We start from the raw sequence: 20664 nt of genomic DNA, 5'->3' as shown, positions 1-20664 counted from the left end.
GCCAGCCGGCTCGGGAGACCTAATGTGAATGCATGGCAATGGCTATGATCGCATTAGTATTTCCCCCATAGACAGCCACTAGAGGTGGAGTTTACCCATAAAGGTAATTATTGCAGTTAATTAAAAATTGCAATAATTACCTTTCCAGGGTTAAGGGGCCTGTTATATGCACCCAGGCAACTTCCATGAGCTTAAGTGAAACAAGCAGTGTATGATAAAATGTTAAGCTCTAAAATAACATTTATTCCTAGCCACAGTGTTTTCTCACAGTGTTAAATTCTGCTTTGCTTGTACAGTAAACTAAAATGACAGAATTGCACACATTTATCAAATGACAAAGAGGTAGTAGGAGGCAAAGAAAGAATATGAAGGGAAATATATGAATAGAAAGTAAAAAGTCTTTCACACTAAAAATATGTACTTTCAAAATGTACTAATGTCATAACTTGTTTCTAGTATACAAGTCTATAAAATAAACAGTACACTAACTATAAAGTATGTGTTTGTAATATGGAAGATATTTTTTTGTGTTTGTATAAAATAGAGAACATTCAAAAACACAGATAGAGTATAATATTGCCAGACATAAATAGTAAAATATAAATAGCATTTTTTCATGTACTTTTTCGTTCTGATTTTCCTTGTTAGCAAAAGTATAGTTCAAAACAGAGCTATGTCAGTTGGCAATCAACTGATATTGTCTTTTGTTCTACGGAAGGCAAATTTCCTATTGAGTTGTCGGCTCGGCAGTCCAAATGCTTATACTTTTTATAATTAACCATTCAACTTGATTTTTTGTTGCAAGAATTCGAATGCAATCAATATTAAAGAGAACTTTGCGATCAATGCCTTCCATTTCAAAATTCCCATTTTTAAAATCCCCTAATCTGAGGTACGTTGTACATTTCCTCCCCTTTTTATTACCAACTAATCGTTCTCCAACCTCCAGTGTTCCGTGGTGCAAGATATCATTTTGACGATCTTCTGTTCCAGTGCTAACTTTGATCTTACTTATTTTGATTGGTTTTTCAAACACAATGTGATAGAAGTCACCACTTGATGGGGATTTTGCCCAGAAGTATTCTTCAGTGCTGCTGTATGCTTTACTAACCTCATAATTTTCAAATACAATCATGTTTGTGCTGAGAACTACTGGTGGATTGTCTGGTACATCAATTGAGTCCTCTTCAAATTCATCATCCTTTAACTTGTTTTCAGCCCCTTTATATGATGAATAGTAACCCATGTGTTGAAATAGAGATGGCTTAAAACGGATTGCATCTTTTTGAGCCAGAAGCCCTCGAAAATGAATCAATAACCAATCACAAGGCATTTCTTGGTAAAACATAAGCAGAAAATTGGCTAGCCTTGGTAGATCATGAGAGTGATACAGTTTACCTATATATCCTAGTTTTGAAAATTCCATAGTGACCCAATTTGATCCCTTGCGGGAATTTATAACTTTTTTAATAGCAGCCAAAAAGTTCCTAGAACATCTGACATCATCCTCAAGCATCACATAATAATCAGACAAATTTGCACAAAAATGTAGAAGAAAAGCATAGTCAACATTCTGCTTTGATCTAAATTTCACACGGTCATCAGGGTCATTGTAATTTCTTTTTAAACCTTCTAGGTTGGGATAGAACTCTATTGGAGTATTTATAATTATTAGTCTTCCAGCAATAATGTGATGAGAAAATTTTCGTGATATATCTTGGACTATCGTTTCACCCCAGGTAAGATCGAATTCAGCAAGATGAACTACTACCACTATTTCTTTTAATTCTTCGTAGCTTGACTGTTCAAATATAGATTTAATAGTTTCAAGTAAGTAATTTCCTTTTTTTCGTTTCACAGAAGACAGGCCAATTGTTAGATATCCTACACCAAGATAAAGAAGAATAATTTATACACAATTCATATTTACTACCTTCGCAGAACTAATAATATTTACATTACTTTAAAAAACTATAGTATAACAAACATTTTAGTATAATGTTAACGTTATTCAGACTTTTCAAAAATAATCCAATGGATATGGAAATCTTTTCAGGGCTATACACAGGACACAAGGTCACACATTTAGGGTGGAAGAAAGGATAATTAATCTAAGGCAAAGAAAAGTGTTTTTTTTACAGTAGGAACTGTAAGGATGTGGAATTTTCTGCCTGAAGAGGTGGTTTTATCAGAGTCCATACAGATGTTCAAACAGCAATTGGATAAATACTTCCAAAAACATAACATACAGGAATATAATTTCTAATTAGTGGGGCTAATAACTGATTGATCAAATGAGATATCTGACTGCCATTTTGGGGTCAAGAATGATTTTTTTCCTAGTTTGTTGCAAAATTGGAAGCTTTTTAGACTGGGTTCTTTGCCTTCTTTTGGGTCAACAGCAAAAACATATGTGAGGAAGGCTGAACTTGATGGACACAAGTCTCTTTTCAGCTATGTAACAATGTAATATCTCATATCTTCTGATTAGAAATAAAGTTTATGGAGAACTAGTGTCCAGTATTTTCAAAGTAGGGAGATTTGTCCTTTTTAATATACATTTTCATTTCACTGAAGGCTTTAACAGTTTTATTTACATCAATAAAGTTAAGGAAATGGCATGTTATAAACAAAGGTTAGCACATTGTTTCAGTAATACATTAGCTGGAGGTGATAATGCTCAATATAATAAGTCGGTGGAGATGAAAGTTGTTGGTTGGTGGACCAAAGTTTGACATGACAAAAGAGACCAGAAAGAAGGTCCATGATGATAGAAGTAGAAAATGAATACTTACATATAAACATTTTATATATAGAAAACAATCATTAGCAATCATATTTGAAACAGTTTTAATCATAATCTATGTATTCTTTCCATGCAATCATTAAATATATTTATTAAAATAACCATGTTTATGCACACTCTTAAGACAATTAAAACACAATTCAAAATAACTATTTCATACTTTTCCTCGATGATGGCATCCCAGCTAAAATTCGATAAGATATATTTATAGATGATGAGAAATTTGAGAAGTCTTTAATTATAGGAACATATCGATCTGAATTGAACTGCAATGTTGATGTGTCCCTAAGTCGTTTATCTTCTTCCTAAATCAATGACACAAACAAAACAATTATCAGCACTGGATTGTTGAATCCAATCCAGTATAAATGATATAAGAAAAAACTACTTTCATTACAGTTAATAGGACAGCATTTTTTTTCAAAGTCTATAAAAGCTATCTGGGTCACTTTTCACATATAAGTACATCTACAGTACAACAGCGATGGCTAGCCTTGACGCCCCAGATTTTTCTGAACTACGCTAGTCATGTGAACACCATGGGAAATATAGCTGAAAATGTAGATTCTTAACCTATCCATTTATCATTATAATAAACTGTAACTTCAATGGTAAATTTGTTTAATTTCTGAAGACTAGAGAATGGATAAGGAGGACGATGTATATGCTACTGCACGAGTACACTATAATATATGTTTTTTTCTTATATGCAATGGGATGCAAACATTTCCAGCACCTCTAACCAAATAACATTTTCTGATTTTTTAATCAAAAAGAAATAAAAACCCCATCAATGAATAAATAAAATATTTGAATTTACAGTTGTTTTTTTGCTAAATTTAACTGATTAAAAAATAAAACCATACTTGTGTGACGTGCATGTATTTGGGATGTTGAGAAAGCACCAGGGGAGTGCGAAACGCATCCAGGGTACTCACTCTTGCCTTTTTGTGGGTGGCGTTGTAGGTGGTCTTCCTCACATCTGGCTGCAGCAGGCATCACAACTACTTAATATTTCATTCCTTAAGTGTTCCTATTTTTTGCAAGTGTGTTGCCCTTGCCTGGATATCTGTATAGTCATCTTGTGATTATCTTATCTTTGCATTACTCAATATTCCTGCTCTTATATTCAGCTTTTTTGGAGTGCTGCCATGACTATTTTCTGCCATACATCACTGCAATTTTTATATCACTTTTTCATTATTTCTGTGTATTTTTCTGTGGATCATTAGGGTTTACTCCTGAGTGCGGACTTCATTTTGTTTTGTGTAACTTGCTGCATATGTGGGATAGCCAAGCACCGGAATTAACCCTATCAAGGCCTTGATCTCAGGATCATTTCACCTGACATTTAAGACATTTTAATTGGAGTTGCGGTATCTTATGTGGGTGGGTTTCACATTTTTTATTATTATATTTCATATATTTGGGCGCCCTGTAAGTGTAAGTACTTAGTAACTCAACTTTGGCAGAAATCACAATTTCTAAGCATTCAATATAAAATATATAAAATAATCAGTAAGGGGTATAACATTTGGTGCTACTATCACCGATGTGTGCACCCTAAACACCAGGGGAGGGCTGGCAGCCTCAGGCCTGGGGGGCAAGTCCAGTCAAGTGGCCCATTGCACCCCTGAATCAGCTCACCATCCATGGCCACCTTTTCCTGGTTTTATAACGGATATTGATATTATGCTAATTAGTAGCTCTTTGCCATACCCACTCCTTCGTGGCTCCGACTTTCAATGTTGTTAGAGCGCAGGCTGAGAATCTCTGAGCCTGTGCTCTGACTCACTAACTGAGCACTGGAACCACAAGGGATATGATCTGACTGCACCTACTGCTGGTGCGCACCAATGGACCACCAGGGAATCGTTTAAATTAAATATGCTGGTGTCCAAAACTTGTGAGCTGTGTTGGCCACCGGGCGCCTCTGTTGTTATTGTGCCCTACATGACCCCACAGCTTGCATACCTCAAAGGCTGGCCCTGCTGACAGACACACTGGCACTCACTCTCAATAACATACACACACAAACCCTGACAAACACTCACTGACAGGCAGACACATACACACACACACACACACACACTGATAGGCAGACACACACACACACACACACATTCACTGACAGACACTTACTTGACAGACACACTTGCTGACACACACACACACACACTGACAGACACCAGTGCCATCTTAACAACATTATGGGCCCCCGGGCAAAGCAGTGCACTGGGGCCCTGCCTACACAACTTACAGGAATACAAATGTAAATTATAGATATAACGAAGATTATATTTAGAAGTACCTCCAACAAATGCAATGCATACATTCAATACATACACACGGACTGCTGAATGCAGTCACACCGACTGCTGAATGCATACACTCGACGACTGATGAATACACGCATACAGACTGACGAATAGACACACACACAGACTGCTGAGTACACCTAGAGAGTGCTGAATACATACACAGTCCGCTGAATACAAACATACACACAGACGGCTGAATACATACACAGACGGCTGAACACACACACAGACTGCTGAATACACACACACTGCAGTGAGGGGTGCAGTGTATGTGTTTGTGTGTACGGGTGCGGTGTGTGTGGGGTGCTGTGTGTGTGTGGAATGCTATGTGAGTGTGGGGTTCTGTGTGTGTGTGTGGAGTGCTATGTGAGTGGGGTGCTGCGTGTGTGTGTGGAGTGCTATGTGAGTGGGGTGCTGCGTGTGTGTGGAGTGCTATATGTGTGTTGGGTGCTGTGTGTGTGTTTGAGGGGTGCAGGTAGAAAATGTTTTTTGTTTTTTTAATACTACTATACGTTAAATAAAATCTATATGTGCCCCCCACCCTTCTTCTTACCTTTGGTGAAAGAGGCTGGGACACAGCCAGCCCTGGTGGTCCAGTTGTGAATTCTGTACAGCCTGCAGCTTGTCTGGCTGCAGGCTGTCTCCTGTCCTCCTGCGCGCAGAATGCTGTATGGAGCATTGCAATGGTAATGCTCTGCAACGCTCCACACAGCCTGCTTACAAGTCGGCCTCTCCTGCAGCCCTGGGTCCTAGGCAGCTACCTCTCTCCCCGATTGAATTGAGATCTCTCTCACCGGCACAAGGCCAGAAAACAAGGCCACCTCTCCGTTGGCTGGCAGGGGAGATCAAAGGATCTCCCCTGTTGGCCGGATATGCTGGGCAGCGCGGTAGGGCCCCATGCGGAAAGACGGCCCTGACAGACACACACAAACACTTCCAGACACACACACACACTTCCAGACACACACACACTTCCAGACACACACAAACTTCCAGACACACACACACTTCCACACACACACACAGTTCCAGACACACACACACTTCCACACACACACACTTCCAGACACACACACAAACACACACACTTCCAGACACACACACACTTCCAGACACACACTTCCTGACACACACACACACTTCCAGACACACACACACTTCCAGACACACACACACACACACTTACTTTAAGACACACACTTTATTTTATTTCTTGTTGCTCCTACCTTTAGGAGTCCTCTGGGTCCTTTCCCTGGGGTCCAGTGACTTCCTCCATGATATTCCTGCTCCTCTCTGCTCCCTCGCGCAGTTTAGTGATGCGGGGCCGGAATGACGTCATATTCCGGCTCCCGGCATCACCAGAGAGGGCGCGCGAGGGAGCAGGAAGATCAGCAGCAGAGCTCCCTCGCCGCCGTATGCCTCCTTACTCCGTGAACACCGGACGGTATATCGCTGCAGAGTAGGCACCTGCCATCTGGGACAAGCAGGTGCCTACTCTGCCTTGCTACTGGGGCACCGTAAGTGGCCAGCTGGCCACCTGCTGGGCTCTCTGTGACAGGCTATCAGCCTGCTCCGCGCGGCAACCCCTCCTCCTAGCGCCCAGGACCGGCCCTGCAGGGGCCATTTTTCTAATTATTTAGGGCGGCCTGGGGGGCAATTGCCTCCCTGCCCCCCGGCCCAGCCCGCCCCTGCTAAACACACAAACTAAAGAGGAAAAGTAATAAGTAAAACAGTAAGAGCACACAATATGAAAATAAAAAATTTAATAAAATACATTAAAAATATATAATCAATTTACCACAGGCTGTACAATTCAAGCCTTCAATAAAAGACACAAAGAGAAGGCTATAGAGTAATACAGTTCAGCATATATCTTATAAATAATATATATATATGGTCCCACTCACATGGTGCTGAGCCACTCAGATAGCTGGCTCAGACTTAACAGCTTGTTCAATAGAAGGATGAAGTGGATATTCTTTTGAGATCAGATTGGTGCAGCTCCCCACCTGATTTCCACCGACTTTGGACCTTATAAACTCCAGCATATAAGGTAAGTTCAGGGATAACAGTTTATTTCAAGTCTTTAAAAACACTAGATCTCGTATATAAAAAAACAAATAGTCCACCTCACTTGATGCGTTTTGGCAAAGTTCACTTTCTCAAAAGTATTCGGTGTCCTTCTATTGTTCCTGTCCTCCGGCATTTAGATCTACCAATTTGGCACCTTTTTTTGATGATTTCAATTTCTCTCTGCCCGCTTCCATATTAAATACTTGGGAAAAAAGTGTTATCCCTGAACTTACCTTGTATGCTGGAGTTTATAAGGTCCAAAGTCACTGGGAATCAAGTGAGGAGCTGCACCAAGCTGATCTCAAAAGAATTTCTACTTCAATCTTCTATTGAAAAAGCTGTTAAGTCTGAGCCAGCTATCTGAGTGGCTCAACAACATGTGAGTGGATCCATATATAGGTCAATTCTAAGATATGGTCTTATCTTTGTGTCTTTTATTGTAGGCTTGATTTGTACAGCCTGTGGTAATATTTTTTAGGTATTTTATTGAATTTTTTATTTTCATATCGTGTGCCACTGTTTTACTTATTAATTTCATAATTTCCAAGCATATCTTGTAGCCCCCTAACAAACTTTTTAGTCTTGCTTTAGAATTTTCCCCAGCTCACAGAATACTTTTAGTTCAGAAACCGGATTATACGTCCAAAAATAACTAAAAAGAACTCATTTCAGTAAGGTAAACTGAAAGGGGTCAGTCAGTGTTGGTGGTACCAATTCCGCCTTGGGGCTTAACCGCAGTTAAATTGAATAGAATAGAGCTTAGAGAAATCAGATGACAATCTCTAAAATGGTATTTGAATTGGAACAATATGGCAACATTTATAATATACTTATCTACAGTCAAACGTTGGGAATTTGATACACTATTGTAGCAGAGCAATTATACCTTGTTATTCGTTCAGTAATTTATTGGCTTTATTTGTTTCATGCCAAAAATGTGAACTTCAACAAAGGTGTGACTCTGCCTACTAATAAGATATTGGGATATCTAATAGTAAAGTGAAAATCTCTGTAGTCTTGCTGAAGAACAAGTTCAGATTTACAGACTTCCTAATATAGCACGTAGGAATGTGAGACAAATAAATAATCCTATCATTATACATGGTCATGTCTTCACTAGACTATGATCAAGGTGTAACCAGTCAGTTTAGACAATTAAGGTTCTGGGGCCTTAGAACCCCTACTGATTCAATTGAAAAAAATGTACAAACTTTAGAAATTTCTACACTTACAGTTTTATTGTAAGTTAAATATCCGTGAGTGGCTATTGTCTTTTGGTATTTCTTCCAATCTATTTTTCAGGTGTAATAGTTACGGTAGGCAAACAATTGACATATTTTGTAATAGCTTCAGTCTTCCAAAGCATTGCAAAATAGTTTACTATCACATTTTCACAAATGTATGATGTTTTAAAAATATGTAAAACTTACCAGCACATAGCCATCTTCAAAGTACAGGTTCAGAAACAGCAGACAAATAATTAACGCTCCCAGGACTGGTATTGCTGAACGTTTTCGAAAACATCTCATTGTATCCAATATTTGTATGCAGTTTTTCAATACAAAAGACATATATTTCCTGTTAAAGACAATAAATATAAAATTACGACACACAAAATGTATTATAAAGTAAATATTACAGAATCTAAAAGAATAAAGAGGCATTCTAAGCACCACAACCACTACAGTTCGTCAAAGAAACTAGTTCATGGACCAAGTCCTAATTGTTAAACAATAACAGAAACAATTTATTTCAAACTTTTCTATAGGTGAGCTTAAATAATTTCCCTATGTAATTTTAGTGTATGAACCAAACAAATTGAGCTGTTCACTGCTGAATATTATTTAGAATGTGTCAGAACAATTGCAATTCTACTCAGGATATAAGATGGTGTGACTGATTCTCCATTTTAACACAAGTACTCAAGGGAGAGGAGTAAATCATTTAGAACCAAACGATCAGTTAATTGTGTTTCCTTAAGGATGTGTGTTGCTGCAATACCTGGATTGTTTGAATGAACATACAGATACTTTACAAAGTACAAAATTTAACCTTGATAAAGTTCAACAATGCTGCCTGAAGACAGAACCACCTCTTACAGTTACCAATAAAACATGAGAAGAAAAATATAAAATGTCTTTGGCGCAAATAACAAAGTGCACAAAGTGAACACACAATATAGTGCAAGATAATGTGATGAAATGTTATCTTAAAGGGACACTCCAGGCACCAAACAACTTCATCTAAATTAAGTTGTTATGTTGACAGGAGGCCCCTGGAGACACCACTACCTCACGGGGTTTAACCATTTTCTAATGGTTTGAACAGAAAAGTGCCTCCAGTGCTGGTTTCAACACCCCTCTCCCGCCCGGTGGCGTCCGGCTTCAGAATGTTCACTTAAAGGATGTGCAGAGTGCCGCTGGGCCGGGGCATCTCTGATTGGCTGAGAGCGGTCACCTGACACTTTCAGTGTCTCTCCCCATTCACTAAGCTTGCTTTGAAAAGTTAAGTTTCTTTCCAGGACAATTTAGTGAGTGGTGAGTCACTGACTGGCTAAGAGCGTTAGCTGACTATCAGCCAATCAGCAAAGCCCCTATGCGGCAGTACTCTGCACTTCCTGTAAGTGAAAATTCTGAAACCAGATGCCGCCAAGGGGGGAGCTGAGATCGGCGCTGGAGGCAACTTAGGGGTTAAACCATTCAAGAACAGTTTAACCCCTTGAGGTAAGAGTGCTTCCAGAGGCTTATGGCACCACAACAACTTAATTTAGATCATCATTTGATAGCATTGATTAACCATATTTCTTGGGACAAATTGTGGGAAAGGGTATAAATAGCCTAACTTTAAATTCCAAGACTATTAGCATTGGCATAATTGTAGAACTATATCTAACAAGTATATGGTTATTGATACTTGCTAAAATCTGGTGTAATTTGATATTTATTGTATTTTTAATAGAAGGGTGTAGTGGTTTGACCTCAATATTAAAAGTTCAAAAAATAGTATTTTGATCCCATGGTCTGTATTTTCCCGTAGGCTAGTCTTGGTACCTTGGGTTAGTCATATTGTAATATTGTTTTAGTTTCTTGGTTATTGCATTTCAATGTTTGGGAGAATATAAGGGAGACACCCGCTTTTCCCAATACATTTTAATAAAATAAAGATTTTATTTACCTTTTCTGGAGCTGAGTGAAGGTAAATACAATCTTTATTGTATTAAAATGGGGCGCTCTATAATTAGAGATGAAGACACTAAAGCATTAGGAATACAGGTTTGTATTACTAATGCTTCAGTGTTCCTTTAAGCAAAGGAAAGAGGGATTCAACTATAGTCAACATTTCTTTATTGTTTTAGGGCATGAGCTGACTATTACTTTAAAGGTGAGTGGATATGAGGACCCTGTCATATATAAAGATAAGATAACTGTGCCTTCCCAACTGCCCTGCGGGTTGTGGATCCTGGAGGCTATTAATCAATCCCAAGCTTGGTCAACGCAAGTCTTTGGACACAGTTTATCTAGTTCTATATTAAGGGGATCATAGCCCAGTATTTAAGTGACCATAGGGACCATTACTGAATTTTATAGGATTCCATCTCAGCCTGGTACAATTCATATTCTCTTGGGTATTTGTTAGTTTACAAGGAGGGTGAATAGAAGCAATTTCACTGCCTATAAACCAGGTTGTCTGTGGTCAGTTAGCATTTAATTCAACTTTGCATTGAAGACTTTATTTCGAACAATCACTACTTAGCAGAATTTTCTTTCGTGTTGGAAATGGTTGAGTGAATTTGTCGTGCATTTATGCTACTCTACACTTTTGCTGCCAGAAGTAAGGGAGTTAAATGCAGCATAAATAAAAGGCTGAGGAATAGCTAGAACCTTTGTTTTGCATACATTTGTTGTATCTTAGAACCTTTGTTTTGCATACATTTGTTGTATCTTAGGTAAGGAGTCTAGGTTTGAATATGTAAATAAGACCAAGTTTATATGCTACCTTCAAAGGTTGTTAGAATACTATTCATCTCACTGAAAGTGGTTTAAAATTGTAATGCTTTTTTGGGGCAAATAAAACATATATGAATAAAAATGATAAAAATGAATTATAGAATTTATTCATATTATGACATGAACTGAAAACTGCATTTGTGATAAATAGTTCAAACTACCAATAGGAGATTTTTAAACACTGACTCCATAAGTCATTGTTTAATTTATCGACTGATATATTTAACTGTCAAGTTGAATTTGCTTAAACTAGGTCAGCTCATTTATTATACAAACAATGTTCTCAAAAATACAAAAAACAAATATTGCGGTTATTGTAGTGATAGTTATATAAAAAAAAATGAGGAGTGGAAGAAACAAATGATAACAATGCTCATATTGGTTTTGATTAGTGGAGGAATATCTCAGAGAATATTGTATTTAGCCTATAGCAAAATATGAAAACCAATACATACCTTTACATACATGCTAATATGAATAACCCAGTCTTGAAAACTCGAAAGAAGTCAAGGCATCAGTCTCAGAGTTAAACTCTCTATCTATCTATCTTTATTATTATTATTATTATTATTATTATTATTGCCATTTATATAGCGTCAACAGATTCCGTAGCGCTTTACAATATTATAAAAGGCGGGAGATTTAACAATAAATAAGACAATTACAAGAAAACCTACAGGATATATATATACAAATGAAACAGAGAGGCAGAAACAGAGAGGCAAAACATTCCAGCCTTCCCCTTCTCATAAGCCCAGGTAGTGTCAAACTACTGTATACTTGCTGCTACATTATTCTTAAAGGCAGTTGGTTAGTCCCTGATATTTGAATTAACTGAAATTGTAGTTAAATTACGAAATGTACATTAAAAAATATACCAAGAAACAAGAACAGTGGAAAATCAATTAATAAAGTAAAACAGATGTGCGAGATTAAATTAACTCCGTAGATGTATCTTGGCAAATGTTGTATTTGTCATACAATCAAGACTTAGTCGATTTCCAGCAGTTAGGAAAGCTTACATTTAAAACAGTAAAATGTATGAGAGTCACTAGGTGGCAGCATACACATATAAAATAATTATGCTGAATAGTTTTCACAATTATTTTATAATACAATAAGTAATCCATTCTACTTGTTTACAATATACATGGGAGAGGGAGAGAGAGATAACATTATTATCTCATAATATCCAGATCACCATTATGTATCCTTAATATCATATATCTGGGCTAGGGTCAGTGTTTGTGTAAACATTAAGGCAGTCCATGCGTTTATGGCTGGTGTTTGAAACATGTAGAGCAGGGGTGCCCAAAAGGTAGATCTCCAGATGTTGTTGAACTACAACTTCCATGATGCTTTTCATGTTTTTAGAATGACAAAGCCTCATGGAAGCTGTAATCTTAAAACATCTTGGGATCTACCTTTTGGGCAGCCGTGATGTAGAGGTTAATATATAGTGTTAGTCTAATGTAGTGGGCCAATGGTTAGTGTGTGGTTGTGTAGGGGTTAAGTTTATTTATTATTGACAGCACTGTCCCAATCCTACCTGATATTGGTGGGAGTTGTAGTCCTGGGTGTCAGTTATTTCAGCTGCACTCACTAAAATAATAAATATAGTGATATTCCCCTAACACCAGCCCTTGTCCATGCTTTGTTTCTCTATAATCCCCATCATCTCATTTATGTTTCTCATCCCCCCACTGTATGCCTTCTAAATATTTACTTGCAAGAATGGACTTCTGTATTAGTTACGTTTTATACACAGGAACGATTTTATGATTTCATGTTAACTATTTGAATATGTGTTGAAACCTCAAACTACAACTAGCTCATTTCTCAAACCATCATTCACAAGAGAGCAAGACCCGAGAAGGAACATCTTTCTTCACCTTAGGTAATTTTTCATTGTCACTCCACGGAGACAAGGAAGAAGAATGAAAGATGTTCTCTCTTCTCTCTTTTCTAGTGTTATATGTATCAATGTTAATTTGAAGACACCTGTTCACTTTAGCATATTCTTTAAAATCTGATTTATTAAACAAGTTTTAAGTAGTCAGCTGAACAAGGTTTCTAATATCAGATATTTTCAGCCGCTTTGAACTGGCCTTGATAGTCATCTTGATGTTGATGGCTGTCATATAGTGCTCTTTAGCTATCTTCTATCTAGTGTTTTTGTGTACAAGCAGAGAACACCCTTTATCTTACACTAGGAACCTGTTAGAAAATGAAATGTACAGACATGCAGCTGGAAAGATAATGTTTAAAGCAAGATATATAGATGAAAGGAGATATAAGTATGGGTGAGGGAAAGCTCTTTTACGGAGCAATGGCTTTATTATTATTGCCATTTATATAGCGCCAACAGCTTTAATTTCTTCACAACAATAGCATAGTCCTATTGTTTTCTACTTTACATGCATAGCTCTTATTTCCACATTTGCCTCTAAGTTTTACCAGACAGTAACTTACAACTCGCTAAAGTGCCTCTTGTTACCGTTATTGAGTAGGACCTGTTTACAGACTGCAAGAGTTCATTAGTGGCTAATGGCACCCATTATTCTACATGACATCCTCTAACTACAACTTAGTAACTAGTTTCTGACTGGTTTCTAAACCTGTTTCAACTATTTGCCAACTACTGCTAAGCCTCGAAATTTGACATGGCTAAATTACCATAGGGATAGGCGAATAAACTCCTGTGGATGGTAAAACCAGAATGATGTACTGACAGTGACATGAAACAGATATAATGGAAGGTTATAACATTTGTGTAAAACTGAAAAAAAAAATACAAAAAATTTGGAAAATAAATAACAAAAGATGTCAACATCAGGTATAGTATTTACCATAAATACAATATAATGTCCAGTAAGCATTATATTATAATATTTACTTATTAAGTTTTACCCATTTTGTAAATCAAAAAGAATATAACATTTGAATAATTTAGACCTTTCTTTCTATATGAAACTGGTATTAACAGCTTTGCTAAAACACAGCATTTTTGCTTCATGGATTATATTATATGCTCAATATAAGTATTTATAATTGATGCATCTAATTTGATAACATCATATACACATTTCTTCCTAAGCTTTTGCAGTATGTTACCATAGAGACGTGCTTGCATATTATGAGCATACTGTAAACACTTACATTCACATATATTTTATATAATATGTAGCACACATTCAACCTTTATTTTTAAATAGTGACTGGGCTTGAGAGATGATAGATTGATTTATTGGGAGTGTGAGTTCGCAATGAAGGCATTGTGTAGGATAGTAGACAGGAGAGAACATTTAAATTAATTTCTCATGTGTGTTACACTACCTGTGTTGTGTGAGATTTCATGTGATATAATGATTTATAGGAATGGAGACCCATCTCAGAGGGAACTGGTAATTCCCCTCTAGCATTAAAACTTGCATTCAGGAATGGGTATCATGATCTTTAGGCAATTGAAAGTGGTATTCAGGTAAAATGCCCAGACAGTGCAGAAACATATTCACAAAAAAAGACGAGGGATGGCACTCATCCACAGAACAACAGGGTGCTTAACTGAGCCAGGATCAGCAGGACCCATACATATGTTACATATCAAGGAAAAAGCCTCATTGTGTTCAGAAATAAAGCAGTTTATTGGATCTTCATGTGCACCTCAATGATTCAAACTCCACCAAGGTCTTTAACAAGACAAAGACATTGGTGGAGGTCGACACGTTGATGTGAACATGATGGTCCAACAACTGCTTTGTTTCTGAACACAATGAGTACCTGAGTGCAGAAAGTTTTAATGTTTTGACATACACAATAATGGCTGTTAGACTGAAATGTTATGTCATTTTGCACTGCCTGGTAGACTTGTGTATGGTGGAAAAGTATGGTTCAGTCAAATTATTTTTTCTAAAATTAAAATTTTATTTTTTTAATGATGACTGCTGCTCATGGCAGCTCAGTTTGGCTAAATATCATCCAAACCAAAATGGACCAGAAATGGTCTGTGATCTATCCTTTTGTGATCTATCCTTTTGGGTTGTGTATTCATGCTCGTTCGAAGGTTGTGAGTTTGGCGGTGGCTGCAGTTGTGTTTTATGGGAGTTCCAGGAAGCTTTTTATCTGTATATATCTAAAAAAGTTGTGTGTGTTGTAGGTTGAGTGTTGTTGCGGCAGGTTATTGTATTGGAGTAATTTCCCTTCGGAAAAGAAGTGGAAGAGCCTGTAGAGATCATTATATTCATAGTGCACAAAATCTTTAAGATACATGCCTGGGGAAATGCTTTGTTGTGCAGTATGGGGGTCATTGGTGTTGGATCATTGATGATAGGGAATTTTCTGGTGAGTTTGTCCCAGACGCTTATGGAGTTGGTTAGTGGTGGATTTGGATGGTGGTGTGGGACAGTATTTTTGGGGCAGCCAAAGGTAAAGGGATTGGAAATCAAGGCCAAAAAGATCATGTTCTAGTTCTACCCAGTGTTTAGTTGTGTTGCATGGTAATAGTGCTGGAAGTGTGGTAGGCCTAGTCCTACTCTTCTGTTAGGGCTGTACATTGTTGTTTGCTTCACTGTAGATACTTGAAGTCCGAGGTAGGAATTTAGATGGGGAGGGTTTGAAAGAGGTAGAGAAAGGGTGGCAGTAGATTCATCTTTACTGGGGCTAGGCGTCCAAGCCACAACAAAGACTAGTCCCTCCAGCTGTGAAGATTTTTTGTGGCTCGTTGTAGCATCGGGGTAAAGTTTAGGAGTAAGTGTGGTGCAGTTCTGCTGGCAGTGTAATTCCTATATATGATATATGATATATATGATAAAGGTTTAGGGAATCTAAATTTCTCCAGGGTAGTGAAAAGGAATGGCCAGAGTAATCTGTCAAATGCCTTCTCGGCATCAAGGGATAGGCGTAGGGTTGGGATAGAGCTGTGGTTAGCCACCCAGATAAGGTCCAGCATCCATCTGGTGTTGTTGCTGGCTTGGAGTGAGGGGATAAATCCCACCTGGTCTGGGTGGACCAGTTTGGTGTGGTATGGCAGGAGTCAGTTGGTGAGTATCTTGGTAAATATTTTCACGTCTACGTTTAGTAGGGAGATGGGACTATTATGTCCCGGGTCCATGAGGGGTTTATTGAGCTTTGGTAGGAGGCATATGTTTGCCTGTAATATTTCTTTGGGGAGTGGATCCCCCCCGTAGTAGGGAGTTGTATAGCCGTGCTAGGTGGGGAAGGAGGATGTATTGGAATGTTGCAGTAAATACCCGAATATTTATCTGGACCTGGGCTTTTGTTGGGTTTTGTAGCGCCTATTGTGGCAGCCACCTCCCGTTCAGAGATTTATGTAGAGAGTTGTGTGACTGCATTTTCGGGGGGGGGGGAAGGGGGCGAGGGGTAGTTGTGTTTTTTCTAGGAGAGAGTGTATGCGATCTTGTAGGTTGGTGTTTTGCTGCTGGGGGAAATGGTCATATAAGTCAGAGAAGTGTTTTTGAAATGTCTCTGCGATTCTTGTGTGTATATCTATGGTGTGTCCTGATAGGTGCGGATGTTGGTTATGTGTTTAGCTTGGGTGCACTTGCGTAGCCTACATGCAAGGAGTGTATCGGCTTTGTTGGATGTTTCATAGAACATTTGTTTAGTCCATTGTAGGGCTTTTGCTGTATCGGCTGCCATCGCATTCTTGAGGGCTTGTTTCTGGTTTTGGAGTTGTATTGTAAGGTCAGGAGTTGGGGTTTGTTTGTGTTTGGTTTTGAGGTTTCTTTATTGTTGAGAGAATGGTTTCTATGTGTGTGAGGCATTTCCTTTTGTGTGCAGTGTCTATGTTGATGAGGTAACCTCTGATTACTGCCTTGTGGGCTTCCAACAGGACAGCCTGTGATTGGAGTCCTTGTTTGAAGTGAGGTAGTTTGTGAGTTCAGTCTTGATTTGTTGTATTGTTTGTGGGTCATGGAGTAAAATGGGGCTTAGTCTCCAGGACCATGGTCTGGAGATTTGTGGCGGTTGGAATGTCATTGAGATGTCAGCGTGGTCAGACCACGTTATGTTGCCAATTGAGGTTGCTGTCATGAGTGGGAGGAGAGATGGGGAGATAAGGAAAATGTGGGAATAGGTGGAGTGTGGATGTGAGCAGAATGTATAATCCTTTGTTTTTGGATGGTGTATTCTCCATATGTCTATCAACTTGGTCTGGGATATGAAGTCTGCCACAAGTTTGTCCGATCTGGAGTGTTGGGTTTATGCTTTGGCCTGGGATAGCTGTTTTAGTCTATCTATCATTGGGTTAAGTGTAGCATTGAAGTCCCCTCCAATGATTTTGTAGCAGTTGGGGTGAAGGCTGAAATGGGTTTTTACAGTGATCCAGTATTCTGGGTCTGGAATTGTAGGGGCATAGATGGACGTGATCGCATATTTGGATGGACCAATAGTTCCTGCTACCGAAATGAAACGTCAGTGGGGGTCTTTATGTGTGTTGGTGACTTGAAGGGGGCATGATTTCCTTAACTGGATTGCCACTCCATTTTGTTTGCCTGAGTTTGAATTGGCTAGGTTGCAGGCTTTAAAGTGTCGACTCAGGAGAGGGAAGGGGCGTGCATCCGAGTAGTGTGTCTCCAGCAGGAGGATAACGTTGCTTTGGTATGGATGGCAAACACATGAGGTTGATGTCTTTTTTTTAGAGGGGTTATTTATCCCTTTGCAGTTGATTGAGATGCATGTTAGATTAGTAGGCATTGTAGTATGGGTGGGTGTGTTGTAGCGGCGTGGGGGAGCAGAGAGACTGATACCCAAGCAACGTGCAGTCCCCCAGCCCACCAACGAGAGGGTCTTTCATGTAGCAACCTGATGAGACCAATATAAAACAACATAGAACAAAAAACAGAAAACAAATAGTAGTAACTGCCTGGTCTTAGGACCTGTGCCAGGCTAAGTGGGTTGGGGTGTGCGGATTCATCCTGTTCTGGATGGTTCGTGAAACTCTTGTCCCTGATGTTGTGGGTCATAGTTTGGGATGGCTCTAAGGTGCGTCCCACTCTAGGCTTGTGTAGTTCTTTGTTGGTGCACAGAGATTGAGGAGACTTGGTCAGGGCTATCCCGGTTGTTGTTGAAGTTTGTCTTGCCGTCCTCCACCCACCCTGAACCCAAGACCAGGATCCAGCTTCCAGTGGGGAAACCTCTCCTACTCCAGAGAGTATAGCAGGAACAGCTCTTATAAGAGCTAGTGATTAGAACCCAGGGGAGGATAATGAGTATAGCAATCCCCAGAGTGGATATAGCTGTTACCTCCACACATGAGACAAGGCTCTATGTTGAGGGTGAAGAGGAACTGATTTTAATGGTGCCACACTTGGCCTTACATGACAATCCCCATGCAAGGGGTACGCCCACATAGACCTGATGGTAGATTGATTTACAACGTCACAGACCAATAATAATAAGGTTTCAAGGCACGACACTCCCACACACAGCACACAATCTCTCCCCTCTGCCTGGGAGATAATTGAGTCAGATACTGTATTATATCCAGGCAGAAAAAACACATATTCCTATAAGACCCCAAACGTACCCCAAAACACATAACATCCCCACAAATGTTACATCCCCTGATAGCCCTGATCTGGAAGTCATTTATTTGATCGAACACAAGCATGGTCCCATGCCCAAAACAGTTCCAGAGAATCAGGGCTTGCGGTTGGTCTAGTTCAGTAGTTTGAAAACGAACAAACTACTGAACAAAGTCAATAGTCTTACCTTGGAGCTTGTTCCCCTCATCCAGATGAATGATTTCACCAAACAGTGCCCTTCTAAGTTGTATAGAAATGAACGCAGCCGATGATGGAAGTCCAGCGGTGTTCGGGAGTTTCTGTATCCGATTTTAGTTCCATGAGATTCATGCCCAAACACCGCTGGCTGCATTCATGCGAACAAGATGGCCACCACCTCGTGGTTGTCCATAGGAATTGCGGCCAAGCAGACGAACAATTAGAACACTGTGGTGGGAAACGTTCCAAGTTGTTAATAGGTGTTAACAAGCTCCAGGGTGGTCTCTGGTTCGTGTGGTTGTTCAGGAGTTCAAAGTGCAGCTTCGAACTGCTTTGGGAGTTCGAAGTGCTGCTTCGAGAGTTCGAAGTGTTACTGTTAAAAGTGAAGCAGTGGTTTTAATAAAGTTTTATCACAGGGTAAAAAGCTGGCAAAAAGGCTCCTCCAAAAGCCAGTGGCAAGGTTACTCTCGCCACAATTTAGATATTCCTTCCCCCTCCTCCGCTGGTGGGATTACTGAGTGTATAGATTCTCCCCTCACCTCCTGTTGCCTCTCCTCCCCAGTATATGTTATCAGCTGTGATACCATAAGAGAGTGTGGTGTAAATATGGCCCGTTTCCAAAATGGGGGGCAAGCTTTGGGATGCTCGTGAATGTTCTCCCCCCAATTTTGGGGTGGAAGGTAATCGGAGTGTGAGCATCCAGCTTGGTTCCCCCTCCTCACCCCCTCCCATTGGGGCACAACCCTGTTACTTATAAAATGGTACCATAGTATCTACTTACCAAGCATACTTTTGTGCTCGGTTGGTGTTGCCTCAGGTGTGCTCATGGAAATGGGGACGGTTTTGGGGTGGCTGAGACTTCTCCCATAGTGGTGGCAGTGTCGGTCGGGTTCCCGTTGATGGGCTTATGGATGTGGCTGGTGCTTTGGGTATGTGAATGCCCAGTGTTGCCGCAAAGATCACCATCTTATAGGTGTCTTGGAGGATGTAGGTGGTATTGTCCTTGTGGACCAGTAACTTAAATGGGTGACCCCATCGGTATGCCATGTTTGCCTGCATCAATGTGTTGGTAAGTGGTTTGAGCTCTCTGCATTTGGCTAGGGTGATAGGTGAGATGTCTTGAGAAAACTGTAGGGTGATTGCGACGAATTTTGGCAAATTAGTCTGCGTAGCCACCATGATGGCTTCTTTATATGTGAAATAGTGTAAGTGCACTATTACGTCTCTAGGTGCTATTTGGTTGAGGCTGGGGGGTTTCACGGCTCTGTGGGCCCTGTCAATGGCCAGATCTTGCGGAGTTGCCTCCGGGAGGAGAGTAAGGAATATTTTGCGCAGTGTGGAAGGCAGTGTTTCGATGGTAACAGTTTCAGGAAGGCCTCTAATTCTGATGTTATTGAGCCGTGAGTGGTTGTTTAGGTCCTCCATGCCATTTTCCATCATCTCCACTCTAGTTCTTAGTGTGGTGAGATCTGATTCATGGGTTTTTGACTCCAGGAGCTTATCAGCACATTGTTCCACTTGGCCTGTCCTCTCCCCCAGATCTGCTAGTTCTACTTTCAGGCTTTGGAGCGGTTTCTCTGCTGCAGCAGGAGTTTGAGGTCCCGTTTAGTCAGTGGCATTGAAGCTGGGGATGCAGTCTTGCTGTACTCCATCCTCTGTGAGGAAGATGATGCCGGGCCTCGTGGGGGCCTGAATAGAGACACTACTGATGGCGG

The 20664-nt window shown here is 39.7% G+C and overlaps 1 protein-coding gene across 3 annotated transcripts in view; it reads right to left on the bottom strand.

The window, feature by feature from the left end:
• Positions 1–200: 200 nt before the first annotated feature.
• MGAT4C (MGAT4 family member C) overlaps positions 201–20664 on the bottom strand; it is a 160623-nt gene continuing 140159 nt past the window's right edge. For all 3 annotated transcript variants that reach the window (XM_063445162.1, XM_063445161.1, XM_063445163.1), the window contains exons 3-5: positions 8631–8778; positions 2967–3111; positions 201–1884 (exon numbers count right to left, since the gene is read on the bottom strand). In XM_063445162.1, the coding sequence (XP_063301232.1) occupies positions 728–1884; positions 2967–3111; positions 8631–8771 (1443 nt within the window). In that variant the 5' untranslated portion in view covers positions 8772–8778 and the 3' untranslated portion in view covers positions 201–727. The remainder of the gene's footprint in view (positions 1885–2966; positions 3112–8630; positions 8779–20664) is intronic.

This window comes from Pelobates fuscus, chromosome 3, assembly GCF_036172605.1.
Source record: "Pelobates fuscus isolate aPelFus1 chromosome 3, aPelFus1.pri, whole genome shotgun sequence".
In the NCBI taxonomy this organism is placed as follows: Eukaryota; Metazoa; Chordata; class Amphibia; order Anura; family Pelobatidae; genus Pelobates; species Pelobates fuscus.
This window is presented reverse-complemented; position numbering and strand designations above follow the sequence as displayed.